Raw genomic sequence first — 17,184 nt, forward strand, 5'->3', positions numbered from 1 at the left:
TAAGCATTAAAACAATTATCACAATTTACTCTTTTCCTGCTTTTTCCTCCTCACTATTATTTGCTGTAGATCTGCCCACAGCGCCAGATTGAAGAGCTATGGCAACTCCCAAATGGACGCAGGGTGCACAGTTCACCCATGTCCGCACAGAGGAAATTGCATGCGGGTCGCTGCTGAGAGCTTATTAGCTTCCTGAAACAGAACAATCTTCTACTTGAATCTCAGTTTGTCTTTGTATAAATAAAATCTTTGTTGGCATCAGCACTAAACGTATCGTCCAAGATAGTTCCAAAATATTTAGACTGCTGGACTGTAATTGCAGGCTCCACTTTAAATGATAGGAGCTAGAGAATTATGTCATCTTGTCACGCCTTGGTGAACTGTTCACACTTCGGTTGTTGATGGAAACACTGATTCCCATTTATTGTGTATAAGTATCAGTAATTTGTTTAAATATTTGTGGTGAAAGGAAAAGAAAGGATCATACCAGTCACTCCTCTGGTAAAACAAACTTTTATTAAGCACAGATAGAGTTGAAAAAGGCCAGTCATTATAGCACTTGATACTTGGGTTGGGTGGTATCCAAATATTGATACTGTTAAACCTCCTCCACATTACCGCAGTATATGGCCAATTAAAAATCATGTACAGAAGAATACTGAAACAATAACAAAACATGTACATTAACAACAAATCTCTTTTTTTTAATGATGGTATGAAACTAATACCATTGCTATTATAAGATACAGTGGTATACCTTATTACTGTATTACCGCCCAACCCTACCTGATACTCACATTAAGTTTCCTGCTACAGACTGAGGAGATGACCGCACTGAGTGTGTGCAGTAAATGTTTTTGGCCAGGCGTTGATGATTTTCTGCTGTGTCCTATTTGTGTCATTTTCATTGATCTCCCAAATGAGGCTGTGCTCTATCATAGTACTGCAAGTGTGTAGAATTAACCATGCAGCAAAATACCAAGCTGACGTTGTGTGCTGTGCTTGATTCACTATTTTTCACACTTTGACTCATTTTTTTCATCAGCGTTTCTCCCTCACTTACCTAATTTTTTTTCTCCTCTTGATCAATTTTCCTCTGTCCGGTCCTCCTCCTCCTCCTCCTCCTCCTCTCCTCATGGCCACGCTACACTGCTCGGTGTATTAATTGTGGTTTGAAATTCCCAGCTGAGGCTTGGTGGGATTGTCAATGCCATTGACTCAGAACTGCGGGGCGGGAGAGTGAAAGCTTGGACTCCTTACAGAAGCTGTTCCACCCTGCCGAGCGGAAGGAGCAGCACGTTGGCACCCACTGCCGAGAACTGGCAGTTTGTTCGGAGTCAGATATCAGGCCTAATTTATTAAAATCTCAATGGCGACTATGGTGAATTAAACATTCATGCTAAATGGTTTTCATACTTATCATAATCGTAACCGGAAGGTTTCATGAACCCTGTTCTGGTTGATTTCATTAATTTAAGACCCCACGAGCAAACCTAGAGCTGTCTACAGCAGTGGAAACAACCTTAGTGTTAGTTCATGTCTCCATCACGCCTTACCCGCTAACCAGCTTCTGTATCATGGAAGAAAATCTTCCTCTTTTTCACAGCCCGATGTTGGCAGGTATGGGAAACAGATTTGGTCCAAAGTGCTGACTTCAAACTTTCTGTCACTTTTTGCCTGATATTGAGCATATTTTATGTGTTTTATTGTCCAGCAAGTTGATACAGCATGCCAAAATAAAAGATATGTTTGGTCATATAGGTGATGATGTGCAAAAAAAAAGAAAAAAGATACCAAACTTTGATCCTCCTAAGCGGGCACTGTTTCTGTTGTTTGAGGAAAAACATTAGCAATTCAGTCGGCTGTGGGTTCGGGTGGCACCAGTTCAGACCTGGTGCTGGGAGCTTCGTTCCTCCCAGAGAGGAAATGAAGAGACCAACAGACGTGTCTGTTTTGTAGCCTCTTCACACCTTGGGGTCACATTTCAGAGTCAGTTACAGGTAGCTCTGAGGTTGGTGTAAAAGATTAAAATTTGTGGGAAAATTTGGAAAAACATATGGTGTCCACCATACTGACTGCAGTGATTCCCAACATCCCTTTAGATGTGTTCTCTAAGCTTCTGGCCTCTGAGTGTTTGACTGACATTTGAGAGAGGATTATTTAGAGACTTGCTGTCAACCCACTGGTGCATGTCACAACCCAAATGTTGATAGAAGATGTATTTTCCCCAAGAAGCCCACATAGCTTTGGTTATATTTAGTTATTTAAGACATCTGTTACAATGTTCAGCGTTGTGGAGACCCACTGTGCTGTCAAGATTGTGTTTCACTCAGAAAGCTGAAGCCTGCAAGCAAGCTAGGCTAACTAGATTTGGACGCTTTATTAGCCTAGCGTGGGATTCCCACTGGTTTTTGGTTAATTTAAATTCTCAAGTACTCACCTGCTCAGTCGGTAGCAGCTCCAGCGCTGAGTGTTTAGTTCTTCACAGCAACACTTTGGTCCATGGTTTGAATCACGTCATTGAGTAACTTACTCGTGAAGTCACAGAGTAAACAAGGCCAAAAAAAAAAAAAAAAAACAAGACGCTGAGCTAATGACACATGTCAGTTTGTCCAGAAAATGACATATTGTTTCTTTTTGGAGTCTCTGAGACACCAGATGTAAAACATGGTTAAGAAAATAAACACTTGAGAATTCCATGTGTTTCACATGTGTCACTGGTTTTGACAGCTCTTTTCACACAGTGCTGCCCTTGCTAATTTACATTTCTGTTATAGAAGTTCAAGACAGAAGTTCAAACATCTGTGCAGGAAAGCATACTTTACCTTAATTTATCTGTGCATCTTTTTTTCACGCAAACAAAGGTTATTTTTTAGATTCACAATTTCATTTAACACATTTAGGGCTGCATTCATGTTTATTGAGCTTATCTAAACACTGGCTGCAACTTGATTTTACTCAAAAAAACCAACAAACAAAAAACAAAAGATACTGTATGCGCTGTGGTATTATTAACACACTATGCCAATTAGCAGAGACTTATGTATTCACACATTTTCTACAACGGGCACTGTTCTTTACTGCCATGTGTTAGCCTGAGACACTTGGTGCTGCTTTAGAGTTAATTTATGTGAGCCCACGGTTAAAACTAAATGCGATTCACTTCAATCAGTGCAGTGTTTAGAAAGGGTTTAAGACCTAGGTCTACTGGGTTTTAATAAGGTCAGACAAAAGCAAAAAAATATATCCAAAGTTTAAAAACAGATAGATGTTAGCAATTATGATTAAAACTAATGTCAACAAAGCACACAGAGTGAAAGAAACTCTCTTTGTGTCAACATGTGAACGTCTCAATACGTAATCCCAGTTGTTATTATTTGTAATACATTAACAAGGATGCTATACAGTATGAGTATCTGTTTATCTACTGGTTATTGAGCTGTATGCTGTTATTTAAGATAGACATCACTGAAGCAGAGACAGATTGAACCTCTGTTTCCATGCCAATCTATCTTTGGTTACACTATGAGGTGCCAAGTGATGGTTGGTCAATATTTATAGACTCATGACAGCATGCTTTATGTGCATGTTGGTTTTCCTCTGTCTATTCTGTAACGTCCCCCATCATCTCCCCAACTTTCCGCCCTCTTGCCCGCCTTTGATTCATCAGTCCACTTTATCTTTCCTCCCCACTAATCTTTGTCTTTTCCTCTCCCTATTTAATACGCTTCCCTCGCTTCTTAGCTACAGTATGAATCTACATAACTCCTCGTCGCTTCTGTAATGCGTACTCTGAGCGCCATTTTGCGTCAAAGCATCTTAACTGTGTTTGGCATTTTACCCCCATCTGGCTATAGTGCCGAGCAAAGAGTTTCTTTTGTTAAGGCAAGAGAAAACCTGCCTAACACAGTCAACGTTATAACACTAGCACTTAAGGGTACTTAGCTTCCCCAACTGCTCCCTTTTGTGCTGTGGTAGGAAAGTGGTAGTGTGGGGCTCGGCATGTCCTAACGACTTAAAATAGATCACCCAAACAAGTGAAGAGACTAGAAATTATCAAGCCTTTGTCATTGTTGTTATATTTCTAAAAGAGGTTTTACACACAGTAAGAGCAAGAACACCATTTAATTCATGTAAATTTAATGTCACTCTCGCAACAGTAATGAAAAAACCTTAATATTTGTTCATTTTAATGATCTGATAGTAAACCGACACAGATTAGGTGATAAAAGGAGGAAAAACAGAGGGAGAATGATGCGACAAGCTACCTCGTCTCGGCTGTCAGCCAATCAGAGCTCTGAGTTTCTGCCCAGGCTGCCATCAGGGCAAAGGAGCAAAGGCAGCCATCAGGGTCCAACCCAGTGCCTACTAATTATCCTAAATTATCATCCTATCTGCTTACCATCCCGGCGTTACAAAGGCACTCATAACAAGCATTAATAATTACACCATACTCTTGTTTTATCAGCAGCTGAAATCCTCTTCATAGGAACTGAATGAATGATTAAATTATGGATTTCACACAAGGATTTGCAATTAACGAAAGAGCTGTGTGTGTTGCTCAAGGGACATACAGTAGGCCTACTGATATTCCTCTGAAACATGCTGTGTTTTCTGAACACTGTGCTTAGCACTGAGTTGTGCTTTGCTCTGATAGATGTTTCATAGTAACCTACTTGGTGGTCACATCATAGGAAAATTGTTTGATTTTATGTCAAAAAAATGCTGTGACCTGGAAAAGCTTTGGGATTTCTCTCTTTGTGACCAACATAAAATGTAGAATTTATGCAGCTATAATCTTCTGACAGTTTGTTTGGGGTGTGTGTCTCCTCACCCTGCTCCTCCACTCACATAAATGCTTTATCTGTACCCTTTTAGAATATCTCCAGCAGTGAGTGTTGAATTCCCACTGGCCTTTCGCTCTGTCTGTCCCTTAACCTTCACCCTGGTTTTCTCTTTTTTTCCATGCAGGGCGGGCTCTGATGAGATTGACAGACAGAAAGCTGGAAAGAATGGGTATCATGCAGGAAGCCCAGAGGCAGCACATCCTACAGCAGGTCCTGCAGCTTCGTGTCCGGGAGGAAGTCAGGACCCTTCAGCTTCTCACACAAGGTGAACTTTTCAGCGTTGAAACTCGGCCCAGTATAAGATATACTCACATTGTGCACACATTTCACCCTAATACATTGAGTCACACCCAGTGTAAATTTTACTCACATAAGCCACACAACACTCCAGGTTTGCTGAGCACATACTGTAGCCGTATCTCTCCAGGGTAAGATTATTCACACCGAGACTGACATCTCACATTCTGATAAATATTCAAATCATTTACTGTCAAGTATTTATGCACATGCCATCTGTAGTCACGGCCATCACTGCATGTTTTAGAGCCTGCAGCCTGGTAAACATGATGACTTCTTGATGTTGAAGGCCACATTTACTTCTCAATGCTGTATAGAGCTATCATGTTAGAGTAGCCTACATAATTAATTGGTGCAGCTTTAACATCTGGATGCAGTGGAGTGTACAAAGGTTGAAATAAATGTTGAAATCTATTAATTTTAAAGAATCATTGCAACTTTACTTGTGAATGTCATATGTGTCCTTTTGACTTTGAACCATATGGCACTTAGCTGTTTTTGCAGTAAGGGGGTCAGGAAAGCTATTGTAGCTGTTAATTCTAGCTATCTTAGCTTATTAGCTGCACTGGATCATCAACTTTGGATTCATCTCGGAGTGAAAATGTCCCTGCAAAAAGTTTGTGAAAAAAAGTTAGTGATCTTCCTGCTTTCTGTCTCAGAGACCGACTCATGCTTTCAAGCTGACAAGTGCGCTAACAGACCGTTAGCATGCTTCGTTGATAACATCTTATCAACTGAAATGGTGTCCTAGAGTGAACAAAATGCCAGGTGGAAGTAAACAGTACTGTAGAGAGAAAGCGAAGGGGGCTGCAGAGCAAATTGATGGTGAGGCTACAGCAGTTCAGCAGCTATCTCTACAAGCAGTCACCAAACATCCAGCCTCTCCAATCTTGTGTTCAAGCAACGGTCATTTTTGGTGCAACTGCTGCTTAAAAGGCAGTCTCTCTCTGTCTTTTTTTTTTTTTTTTAAAGTTATGTTTACCTCCAATATGTTATTCACCAAAAGTATTCTATGAGCTACAGTAAACATGAATGCATTTCTTCCCTGCTGATATTTAGAAAAACAAATTTGAAGCCTACACCATTTCATTTTTTTAACTGGTTCATTGCAACTATGTGCTTGCAATATCAGTGGAATAGTGTGAAACCAGCACTGTATAGCCGGTGTGCCTGGAAATCTATGTGTAGCGGTGTGTTTTTATTTGCATCATCATGCAAAACAATGCACCACACTGCAACTAGTGGTCAGAAAACTCCCCAGGCTACTTTTAAAATTGACAGCTTTGCTTACCTGCACAGGTTGAGCGGTGATAAGCTGCAGGAACAAAGTTGGTTCACATCACATTTTATGATGACTGTAGAGTCTTCCTACTGTATTCAAGGGGCTTACCTCAACCACATGTGTGGCCATTATTAATTCACCGTGGTGCACGCATGAGGATAATCAGTGCTGATGTGCTGACAGAAAAACAAATACCTTCACTTGTAGTTCAAGCAATATGTTGACGCTATTAATAGTCTCAAACATGGACACATAGTCAGTTTAATTATAAGCAGATATTAATACTTTAGCACGGTTGGGACAAAGATCTGCACTGACATACTATAGAGTTCTCTGAATTCACAATGCATCATTAAGACATGATTTTCCAGCAAAAATGAGCTTGGAAAGTCTTATTACTGTATACCTACGTACTGTATATGTATTAATACCACTCTAATAACTATAAAAAAATAAGTATAATATTGCAAAAGTAAGTCTTAATTGTGATGGAAGTAATACCAATAATTTGACTGTAATTTATATATTTGATTATAGAATTTTCTTATTACTATCAAGTACAGAAATTATAAATCCAAACTGTAATAATACAAAATGAAACATGCTGTATATTCAGACAAGATATAACACAGTCCCAAAACTGGTTAACATCTTGCCCCTATTTAATTTGGCCTTTCACCAAGGCAAACACAAACATGTTACAGCTTCATTCAGCTTTCATTATTCATATGGTATATGTAATCTATTATTTGCATTTCATGTTACCACATGCACACAGTCTTTATTAGCATTTTCACATGTCATCTCTTGGCACTTGACAGTTTCCCTAACCTCATTTATTTGCTTTCTACACCATACACTTCTCACTTTTGCACAATGCATCAACTTGTTTCATAACAACAACAAGGCACTGTTATTTTCCATCCTCTGCCTGGCTTGCTCCTCACGCCGTGATTCTCAGCTTCTCTCATCTCTTCCTCATCAATTCCAGCAGCAGCTCCTCCATCATCTCACTGCATCACCACCTCTTCCGCCATCAGCACACTCCCAAGCGGGGCTGTGCCGCAGTGGCCGAGAACTAAATTCTAGAAATCTTTTGTCACTCCTTGAAATTCTAGGAAAATGTTTTGTGAGTGCAATAAAGCAGCTTCTATCACCTGCCACTGTTTTGGTTCCTTAGCAAGTGGAAAATAGAGAGTGCAAGGCAGAGAGTTTAGCTGAGTGGTGACACTTTGCCAAAGGCTACTCTCATCCTCCCAACCCCTTTTCTTCCTGGATTTGTCACATCATCTTCTCCTCTTCTATTCTCCTCTGTATTGATGATATGGGAAGCGACAGCCACCAGCCCCAGCAGTGACCGGCCACTGGCCTCAGCAGGGCGCAGCCTGTTAGTGGAGCCTCTGTGGGCCTCAGGACAGAGACACAGAAAAGAGAGAAATATTGTAGATGATGATCATGAGAAAATGCATGATGTTATAAGTCAGGGTAGGAATAATTAACATACATTTTTCTTTGATAGTTATAATTATTGTTATTTTTATTATAATAATTGTTTAGTTTTTTTATAAACAGTATCTCTGAAACTAATGCATGCGATTAAAGGGTGAGAAAGTAGAGTAAGGAGGACGAGAAGGAAACAAGTATTTTAAGTCTTCTAAGCTGTCGCTCCTGGATATGCTTTTGGCAGGAAGAAAAACATTGGAAGGTGAAGAAATGTTGGAGTATTTCTAGGCCTAGGGCGCGCCTCCGCGAGCTTCAGCTATAGGGGAATACAGCTGTAACCAATAGCAAGCTGAAAGAGGAAGCAAAATAGAGAGAGTGAGAAGGAAAAAAGAAGTGAGAAGTTGGTCGTGAGTGGTGATGAGATGATGAAGAGAAGAAAAGGAGAGAGGAGGAGGAATGGTGAGAAGAGCAAGGAGACATTAGGTGTGGGGAAGGTAGGATGAGAAGGAAAAGGAGAGAGGTGGTGATAAGATAGAGAAAAGGGAGAATGGAGAGTGTGAGAAAGAGAGGAAGTGAGAAAAGGAAACCCATCCTCCCAGATCTGATTAAAGACAAATGCAAATCAATATCTATGAAATATCTATATTTCCATTATCTATATATGTGACCTCATCGATAAATGAATAAGTAAGGGCTGAATTTAAAACACTGAGAGGTGGTGAGAATGTGACAAGACTGTGTTACTGAGAGAATAAGTGATGTGGAAACATGGTTTGTGCTGTACGCATCCTATATTTAGCAAGACAGTACGGTACACACCTCTGAATTACTGCACACCTCTTCTGATTGTTACAGGTCTAACGTTGAAGAAACACTTGCTGAGCTCAGACCAGGGCTTCAAACACGGGATAAAGAAGTATTATTGTCTTTTCCACAGCTGGTTAGTTGCCTATAGCTCCATAAATAATAGCAACAAAAAATGACACAACAAAAACGTAGTCAACATCAACACAACTGAACAGATTGTTGTAAGTCATCAAATCAGCTAACATTAAAGCAGAAGTAAGTGATATATTTGTGTTAATATAAGTCTTAAATAGTTATATCTTCCGACAGCAATCACTTACATAGAGTGTTTGGACCGAAACACGGGTCTCTCAGTCCCTCTGCTCTGCTCTGAGCCGAGGAGAAAACATTTATTGTATCCTACAGTTTTTATCCAATGAGGAGAGAGAACGGCATGCAGGGCTGTGTGTGCAGCCAAGGGACGCCGTGAATGTGGCGACGTAGGGACGAGGACTGTTATGGTGCGTTCAAGGAAACTCGTATTTTTCCGACCGTGAAGTCGTGCCAGTTCGATCTGGTACGAGTTCACCGGTCGGAAGTTACGAGTGGCCGTTATAGTGACTTTCACCGGTAAAACAGGTCGGAAAAACACGAGTGGGTTGCCTGGAACGCTACAAAGTCGTAAGTTGTGACTTGAAGCTGTAATTTACGATTTCAAAAGCCTGCCTGGAACGCAGCATTAGCGAAAACGACCGGACCACTTACTTCTGCTTTAACACCCAGAAGCAACTTAGTCTGGTTATTAGGATGGGAGTTCCCAAGAATAAAAAGACAGCTAATTAAAGTAGCAGAAGACTGGAAAATAAGTAGATAGTCCTTGTAAAATATGATGAAAATACACGTGTACTGTGTATATACTCTGGCCTGTCTAGGATAAAGACCTTGTGTCTCCTGCAGTTAAAGTAGAAGCCCCGACACTGCTTTAAATTTACTGTATTTAGGTCTGTGAGAACGAGAAGATCACAGAGAGAAGGCCACCATCTTTATAGAGTGGGAAAGTGTGAGAGAGAGAGAGAGACATCCACTATCTATAAAGAGTGAGGTTGCAGAGCACCAGAGCGAACAAGGTACACAATAGGAGGAAAAGGCGAGAGAGAGCGAGGTGTTGTAATTACTGCAGTGCACCCAGACAGAATTAGCTAGACGGACAGTGATTAACCTTTAAGGCTTGCTGGGCCATGGGAGGGAAATAATTAGATTTCCCCTCTCTCCCCTATCCTCTCTCTCTCTGTCTCTCTCTCTTTGCCATGGGGACGATGGAGAGCGGAGACTCATTGCTTACAGTCAACAGAGGCCGAATGAGGCACTCAAAATAGAAAGTGATACCCAACAACGGCCTCAGAGTGTCCACTGTGCAGACTGGTACAGGACTTACATTTGGGAGCAAGACTGGTCCGATGCCAGATTCAGACTACATGACATTAGTCCGTGTATACAAGCGATGTTACATCTCCTAGGTCTCACGATGTCCTTACACGAAGACAGTTGTAGGTATTGTGTCACCTTCTTTTTTTTTTACCATGCACAACAACTTCCACAATGTGTTGGATGCTGTTGACTCAGGAGGAGGAAGAATGACGACGTTGTCTGTGTCAACGTACCTGAAACATCCCCCTGATGATGACACTGTGCAAGTTGTTAAAGCCAATGAGTTATGATTTGTTGGGTACCGACATGTCATGGCTTGGCAATCATCTAATTTGATACAAGTCTGACACATGTTGTCAGACTCAGCATAATGTGATTTCGGTTGGCGTGGTAACAGGACTGGTTTCACTCCAGACTCCAGAGGATGATGGTTAGCCAGATTTGAAAGGGAAAATCAGATCATCCTCAAAGTCTCAAAGTCTGGGGCAAACTGCTAATGATATTCTATGGATTCTATGGACAAGAAACCTCTTGAAGGCACTAGGCCAACAGAACAGGTGTATCTGGATGTGAGGATATTATTAGTGGACATAAGTGAAGAAGTGATGCCTGTGCTTTTACTCCTAGACACAAAATCTAACCAAAAAGACAATGTCTGAATCCCGGTCCAGCAGTCTGATCTTTATCGGGTCAAAGCACTGTAGTAAATCATGAACTGTGATGTTGTGCTTCTTTGTACAATGAAAAAGTGGACAATGTACAGTAGTGCAAGAAAAATAGAGGGTAGGTTTTTTTTTTTTTTTTGGTTTGTTCAGTGTAGGGAACTAGAAAATTGTTGGACAAGGCTGCCCCCGGAGCTGAAGTTGGAAAGCTGTACAAAGTATGTTAACACATACTGAAAGAGTTAGAGAGCATAAATGTTGTAAGTAAACAGTGCGTGTTTACACAGTCTTATGTAAAATCATAGAATATTTTGCACAACAGCAACTCATGAGCTGTGAAAGTGAAACGGATACATGCGGTACATGTCCCTCATAATAAACTGGCATTCAACTTGGCTAGTTTTGTTACAAATTCCTCCAGGATTTAGAAGAATTAAATTTGTTCATGCAGGTTTTTGGGGTGTGGGCGGTTTGACATGACAGAGAGGAAGAAGCAGCTTGGGTCTAATGAAAATAAATGGAACATACCCCTGAGGCCAAGTTTGTTTTGTGCATGTTACTTTTCATTATCTGTGCTACAAAAGACAGCTACAATATATTCATGTTGTATTTTCATGCACATATGCATCCAGTTTAGAACTCTTTTTTTATTATTAACCCCCCTTCATACATATATAAATGTCATTGCTGCCAGGTGAAAACACTCTCCTCCTAAATGGCATGAAATGAAAAATGGAATCAAATATGAATCTGTTCTCTCTACATTGGTGCAATCTGGCTTTACATCCTCAACTTTTCAATTTCCAGTGTAATACGACGGAGGCAGCCTTGCGTGCTGCTTCATTACCGTCCATATATCTAACTGACATCTAAAAAAGTCCCTTCCTTCACCTTCTTAAAATATGAGAATCAGCAGAAAGATACTGTCTTCAAATGAAAAAGGAACCCACAGGTCGTCTGTGCAGGAGGTTGTTATTATGGCCACTAGATGACATGGTAGTAATTATGACAGGGGGAGAGGGACAATTGACGTAGAAAAAGGGTTAATATCCCAGGTGCATTTCAACCAAAAAAGTACCTGTAACTTTTAGTTCTTTACTTACTTTTCTATTGGAACTAAATGGGATGGTCTTTCTGTCATTTGTTGACTTCTGGGACTCCATCTCCAACAACAATGAAAAAATAGTCTCAACACAAAATAGTCTCACTGCAGCTGTGTATTTTTAAACATGTTAGGTGAAATGAAATGCAGTAAGTATTCGACCAATCAGCACTTCAAGTGACACATATCCAAAATTTCATGAACCATTGCAAAATATTACCCCTGACCTGAACAGTTTCCCTGCAACTTAGTGTAATTTAGACTCTGGTTCATGCACTTTAAATGCACATACTCCTCAAAAAAAGATGCTGAGGGAAGTTCCTGCAATGAACCAATTACTAGTATGGTAACCATGACAACAAAGATTGTCAAAGATTAAGGCTTTAGGTTTAGGCACTTAGGTACTTTTAGTGACATTTAATTTTGTAACCACGGCAATGATGGGTATGTCGGTACAGTGATGTAATCATTATGGTATCCTTAACAACTGAGTGCCAGTGTACTGTAGGTGCACTATAACAGAATACGAGTCTTATGGGTCGTATCAGAGGACTGAAAAGCGACCTCTAAGGTTGCAAACCTCAACTACTGTACCTGCTTGGTTGTTCAGCTTAAAGGATTTGTTGAGCAGATCCGGAGTCGTATGATTCTCCTCTGTAACAATGTGGACATCACGTGATTAAAAAAAATAAAATGAAGCCTTGTTTTTGGTCTGGAGATTTGTCAAGTACATCTGTCCTATTGCCAGCTTCAGTCAGAAGGAAATGAAAAGAAAAGATAAAATCACCAGAGAAAAAAAAAACTTTTATAAAATTTCAACACATTTAAAGAAAAGAAGCAGGAGAATATGAAAAGTGCATAGAAGAAAACCAATAACACAGAGTTTTATGAGGTTATCTAAAAGACGGTGGAGGTGTTGTTGGACTGACAGCTCATCAATTCAGTGGTTTCCTTGTAAACATCTTTGTCTGAGACCAAGGCGCCTGTTGTACAGTTTATATTTAGCCTTAATATTTGTATCCATAGAAACAAACAAAGCTCTCTCTCGCACTTGAGACAAAACATAGAGGTCAGGGTGGAAAAAGAAAATGTCTGCCCCTCATCCAGCAAATGACATATTAACCCCCAGTGACATCTTAAAGAGTCACATCCCGGCCAAGTAGAGAACAGGGAATAACAATGTTGATCAGGTCATTCAAATAGTTGTGTGTCAAAGCCTCTAGTGACTACACTGAATTTCCTTGAATTAACACTAATACAAAGATTGAACACTGTAAGTCATCACGTTTTTCTCCCCACCTCAAAATAAATAAATAAATAAATAATAAAACTCCTCTTCTTCTTCTGTATTCAATTTCATGCTTATACCCATTTCAGAATTTTCAATAGCGGCCCTATGCCAGTAAATATGCTATTACTGGCTTGTGAAATCATCACTCTTAAAAGAAACTTGAATTTCACAGCTGACAGAGCTCTATGAAAGTGGTTTTCTGAGTACATAGTGCTAATCTGTGAATGTAGACACAGGCTCGCTGTTTATGCTTCATTTGCTGTAACAGAGTCTCATTTAAAGCAGAAGATGAAGACAACTTTGAAAGAAATTAGACATAGATGCTTCACAGTTTCACTTCCCTTCAATTTGTCCGTGTGTTCTTGTTATTGTCCATAGGAATTAGATCATTTGTTGTTGAGTTCATTTGCTCTGTCTGACATTTGGCCTTGCTGTGTTTGCACTGAAGAGGTAGAGGTTCTCAATCACAGCAGATATACAGGGAGTAAATGAGTTCTCCTCGTAGTGTGGGTGTGAGTCTGGATTTAAAATGTACTTTTAGATAACAAGATCTGCTGTCACTTCTCTGAGCCTGGATCTCAGACGCAATAGTTTTAATTTCTTGTCGTTCCAGGGTGAGGAAGTTCAGTGACAGCTTTTGTAGACAACTGTGGCCTCAGGGCAGTAAATGAAGGAAGCTTTCCCGTTGCGCTTTAGTAGACCTTGGTTCCCTCGCTCCAGGCACCTTAATGAATTATCTCTGTCTTTGCTTCATTGCTTCATAGAGGAAATCTCCTTCAGTCACAGATCTTCACTGAGCAGGATGTCCTCCGTGGTTCTTCACTAGTTCAACATGTAAAAGTTTGCTGACATGAAGGTCTTGGAACTGACTGTAGAGAAACTTAACTAAGCTAAGCACAAAAAAAGGCCAGAACTGCACACTGGTGGGTTCCATGTTTTTCTCCAGGTAGCAGATTAACACTTCATTTTACAGTCTAATGATTGTGGGATAACAAGCAGCCTAATCAATACCTGTTAATGCTAACAGGCTTTGAGAGAGAACCGTGCTTGCCTCAGAGGTAAAAAGCCCACCCTTTGAGCATGTGCAGGATTTGTTGAAGCATCTCATCATGTTTGCTTAAAAGAGCCTTTCAACCCTTAAGTTTTTTTTGTTTTTTTTATCTAACAGCTAGTCTGTACACAAACTTTAGATTTAAGTTGAAAACACAAATATTTGAAAGTTAGACCTGGTTTTGGGCCAGACTGTTGGCAAGGGCAGCAGCACTGGCAGAAACCTGGTTCATATCCAATCCACTTTATTTGCACCTCTGAATGTGGCCTTTTAATAGATGTGAAAATCTATCCCATCAGATCTCATTTTGCCTTTAATGCTTAAACTTCCAGAGCAAATACTGCACTTGTGCTTCTCTCCGAAGTCTCTTATTAGCTTCAAATACGGATGTACTGCACATTTTCTTTTCGAGGGAACTGAGGTGATTAAATAAAAAAAGAGAGAGTTATTAGACACAGCTGATAAATATTGATGACAATCTACATTATATTCGCCTAGAAAATTTCTGTTACAAATGCAATGTCACCCAAGGAACTCGAATGATGTCTTATTACAGAGCAAGAATCCAGCTTTGCAGTGAAATCTGAGGTTTTAGTTGAAACTGAAAGCAACAACACCATAAACACAAAACCACAACAACAACCAACCTTTGTTGCTTGAAGAAGTTAGGGTTAGGGTTAGGATTAGAACGGCACTTCTAACGCCTCTGACATTGTTTCACCACTAGGGGTGTAACGGTATATGTATTCGTCCCGTGCCGTCACGGTACGGGGTTCACGGTTCGGTGCACACAGTCACACGACGAGTGAATATTAAAAAAAAAAAAAGTTGAGTCCTCACTCCAACCCAGGTGGCGATAATGAGCCTCAAAGCTGCCAGCAACCGTAATAACAGACGAAGAAGAGAAGTAGAGCGAAGTTAGAGGAGCTGCTGCTTCCTTGTGGCTTCTCGATGTAACACATTGGGGTGCCTGTAGCTGCCTCTGTTTTATGAACACAGACAGGACCAGAAACATCACCAAAGTAACTGGCATCTAGTCTAATAATTTAACTATGTAAACCAACATTGATGTTAGTTTCTTGTTTGTTTGTTTTTAATAATAATATATTTTTTAATAATAATAATTTAATAATTCTAATAATAGTTGACAGTTGTCAAGTGCAAGTTTTTTTTCCCTCTAGAATTAATGAATGGCATTATAACACTCCTAATGCACTTGTTTTATTTTATATTCTTTTTTTTTTTTTTTACTTTTATAACACAAAACAGATTTTAGTTTTACATTCAATTAGTGTCTGTTGTACCGAAACCGTACCGAACCATGACCCCTGAACCGAGGTACGTACCGAACCGTGACTTTTGTGTACCGTTACACCCCTATTCACCACGTAAGAATAAAAAAGCAATCACATTAACAATGAACCATGACGCCTCCCGAGGGCATTCACTGACAACAAGAGACACAATTCCAACTGTGACACTTTTAAAACCTGTATTTTAACACACTGTATCTCAGCCGTCACTCAATCGAACAATAACGTTGAATCCAATCGCTTTGTCCACGTGGGACTGACGTGGCCAAGGTCTTTAGTGATGAGGGAGGCCAACAGGACACAGAAAGAAACTGTGTCCCGCTGGCCATCATGAGTGAAGTGAGTATCGTTACTCTTAAGTCTTTATTGAATCTGTTCACTCTGAAGACTTAAGGGGCTCAGGGTGACTACTGTCCTTCCTATGGGCTTTTCAGTGAATCAGATCTCTTGCTCCAGTGTGTGGGGAGCTGAGAGCTCTCATTATCCGAGTTCTCTCCTCAGGATCCTGCCCTCTGTGGAGGCACTTCCTCCTTAAGCCTCCCTTGACTCCATCAATCCACCCTCCCCTCTATCTCCTTCTTTTCTTTCTCTCCCTCTTCTTTTTTCTTGCTGCAAGCAAAGGTCAGATTAATTCTTTTTCATAATTTCCTGTCAGTGAGATTCTTCCCTCTGAGACTTCGTCCACGGCTCAGTGTCTGAAAGATGTGATTAAGGTGAAGACAAAGTGAATACCTCTGTCTGACAAACTGAATAATGTTTTTTTCCTTATCCATATAGATATTGAAGGTGTATGGTATTATCACATTTTCTAAAGTCTCCCAGCTTCATTTGCAGTCTCCTTAGAATATGAATTCAGTGCGGATGCTTTGGGTGACACTCCACATTAGGAGCTAATATGAGCTCATACTCAACAAAGGAAATGTCATTTAGGAGCAAATGGCTTCACTGCTCAGATGACATGGTGTGCCCTACCCTCACTCATTAACGCTGTGGGTCTCTGAGGGTCTCAAAAGCCTAAACGCAGACATCCACAATGCGTACCTCAGATGGTAATAATGTTATGAGATACAGAGAGTAATTAGATCCCCAGTTGTGAAAGCGAAAGCTCCTTTCATTAAGGAATGAATTGAAACTGCCGCCCCTCCCTCCACCCCGTGCAAAAAAATACTTTTTTTATAACCTCAAGCTATAATTCTCCTTGACATGCAGTGAAGACTCCCCGCTCAGGGCCCCCAATTACAGACTTTCGCCTCACTCCAAACGCTTCACACTGGACTGCCAGTGTCGGCCATTTTCATTTCTTTCTTTTTTTTCTGCAGTAAAGAGAACAGAGAGGGAGCTGAGCTGCGTCAAGGTTAGGCGAAAGCACATTTCATCTAGTTTTACCCAGGGAGAAGCAAAGGGTGCGAGAATACAACAAGCCCACTCCTACCTCCAACTCTGGCTCTCAAGGACACGAGAGCAGGACGCAGCCGAGTATGAACAACATGTGCAGATCTCTTAATGAAGCTGGAGGAAACGAGGGCACCAGCAGAATTCACAAATGATGTAAGGGGAACAGAAGATGGAGAGAAAAATGGAAAGGAATAAAGAGAGATAATCAAAAAAGACGAACAAAGAGGCAGGGAGAGAAATGGAGAAGATGTGCAGGTGGGATAGCCTGAGGCACTCCTGTCATACAT

General features: G+C 40.5%; 1 protein-coding gene across 3 annotated transcripts in view; it reads left to right on the forward strand.

Moving 5' to 3' along the window:
• Positions 1-17,184, forward strand: part of samd12 (sterile alpha motif domain containing 12) — a 106,862-nt gene that overhangs the window by 37,869 nt on the left and 51,809 nt on the right. For all 3 annotated transcript variants that reach the window (XM_085791233.1, XM_085791232.1, XM_085791231.1), the window contains exon 4: positions 4,972-5,112. In XM_085791233.1, coding sequence (XP_085647359.1) covers positions 4,972-5,112 — 141 coding nt within the window. The remainder of the gene's footprint in view (positions 1-4,971; positions 5,113-17,184) is intronic.

The sequence above is a fragment of the Trachurus japonicus genome, chromosome 11, assembly GCF_045865225.1.
Source record: "Trachurus japonicus isolate A0001 chromosome 11, Traja_1.0".
Lineage (NCBI taxonomy): Eukaryota > Metazoa > Chordata > Actinopteri > Carangiformes > Carangidae > Trachurus > Trachurus japonicus.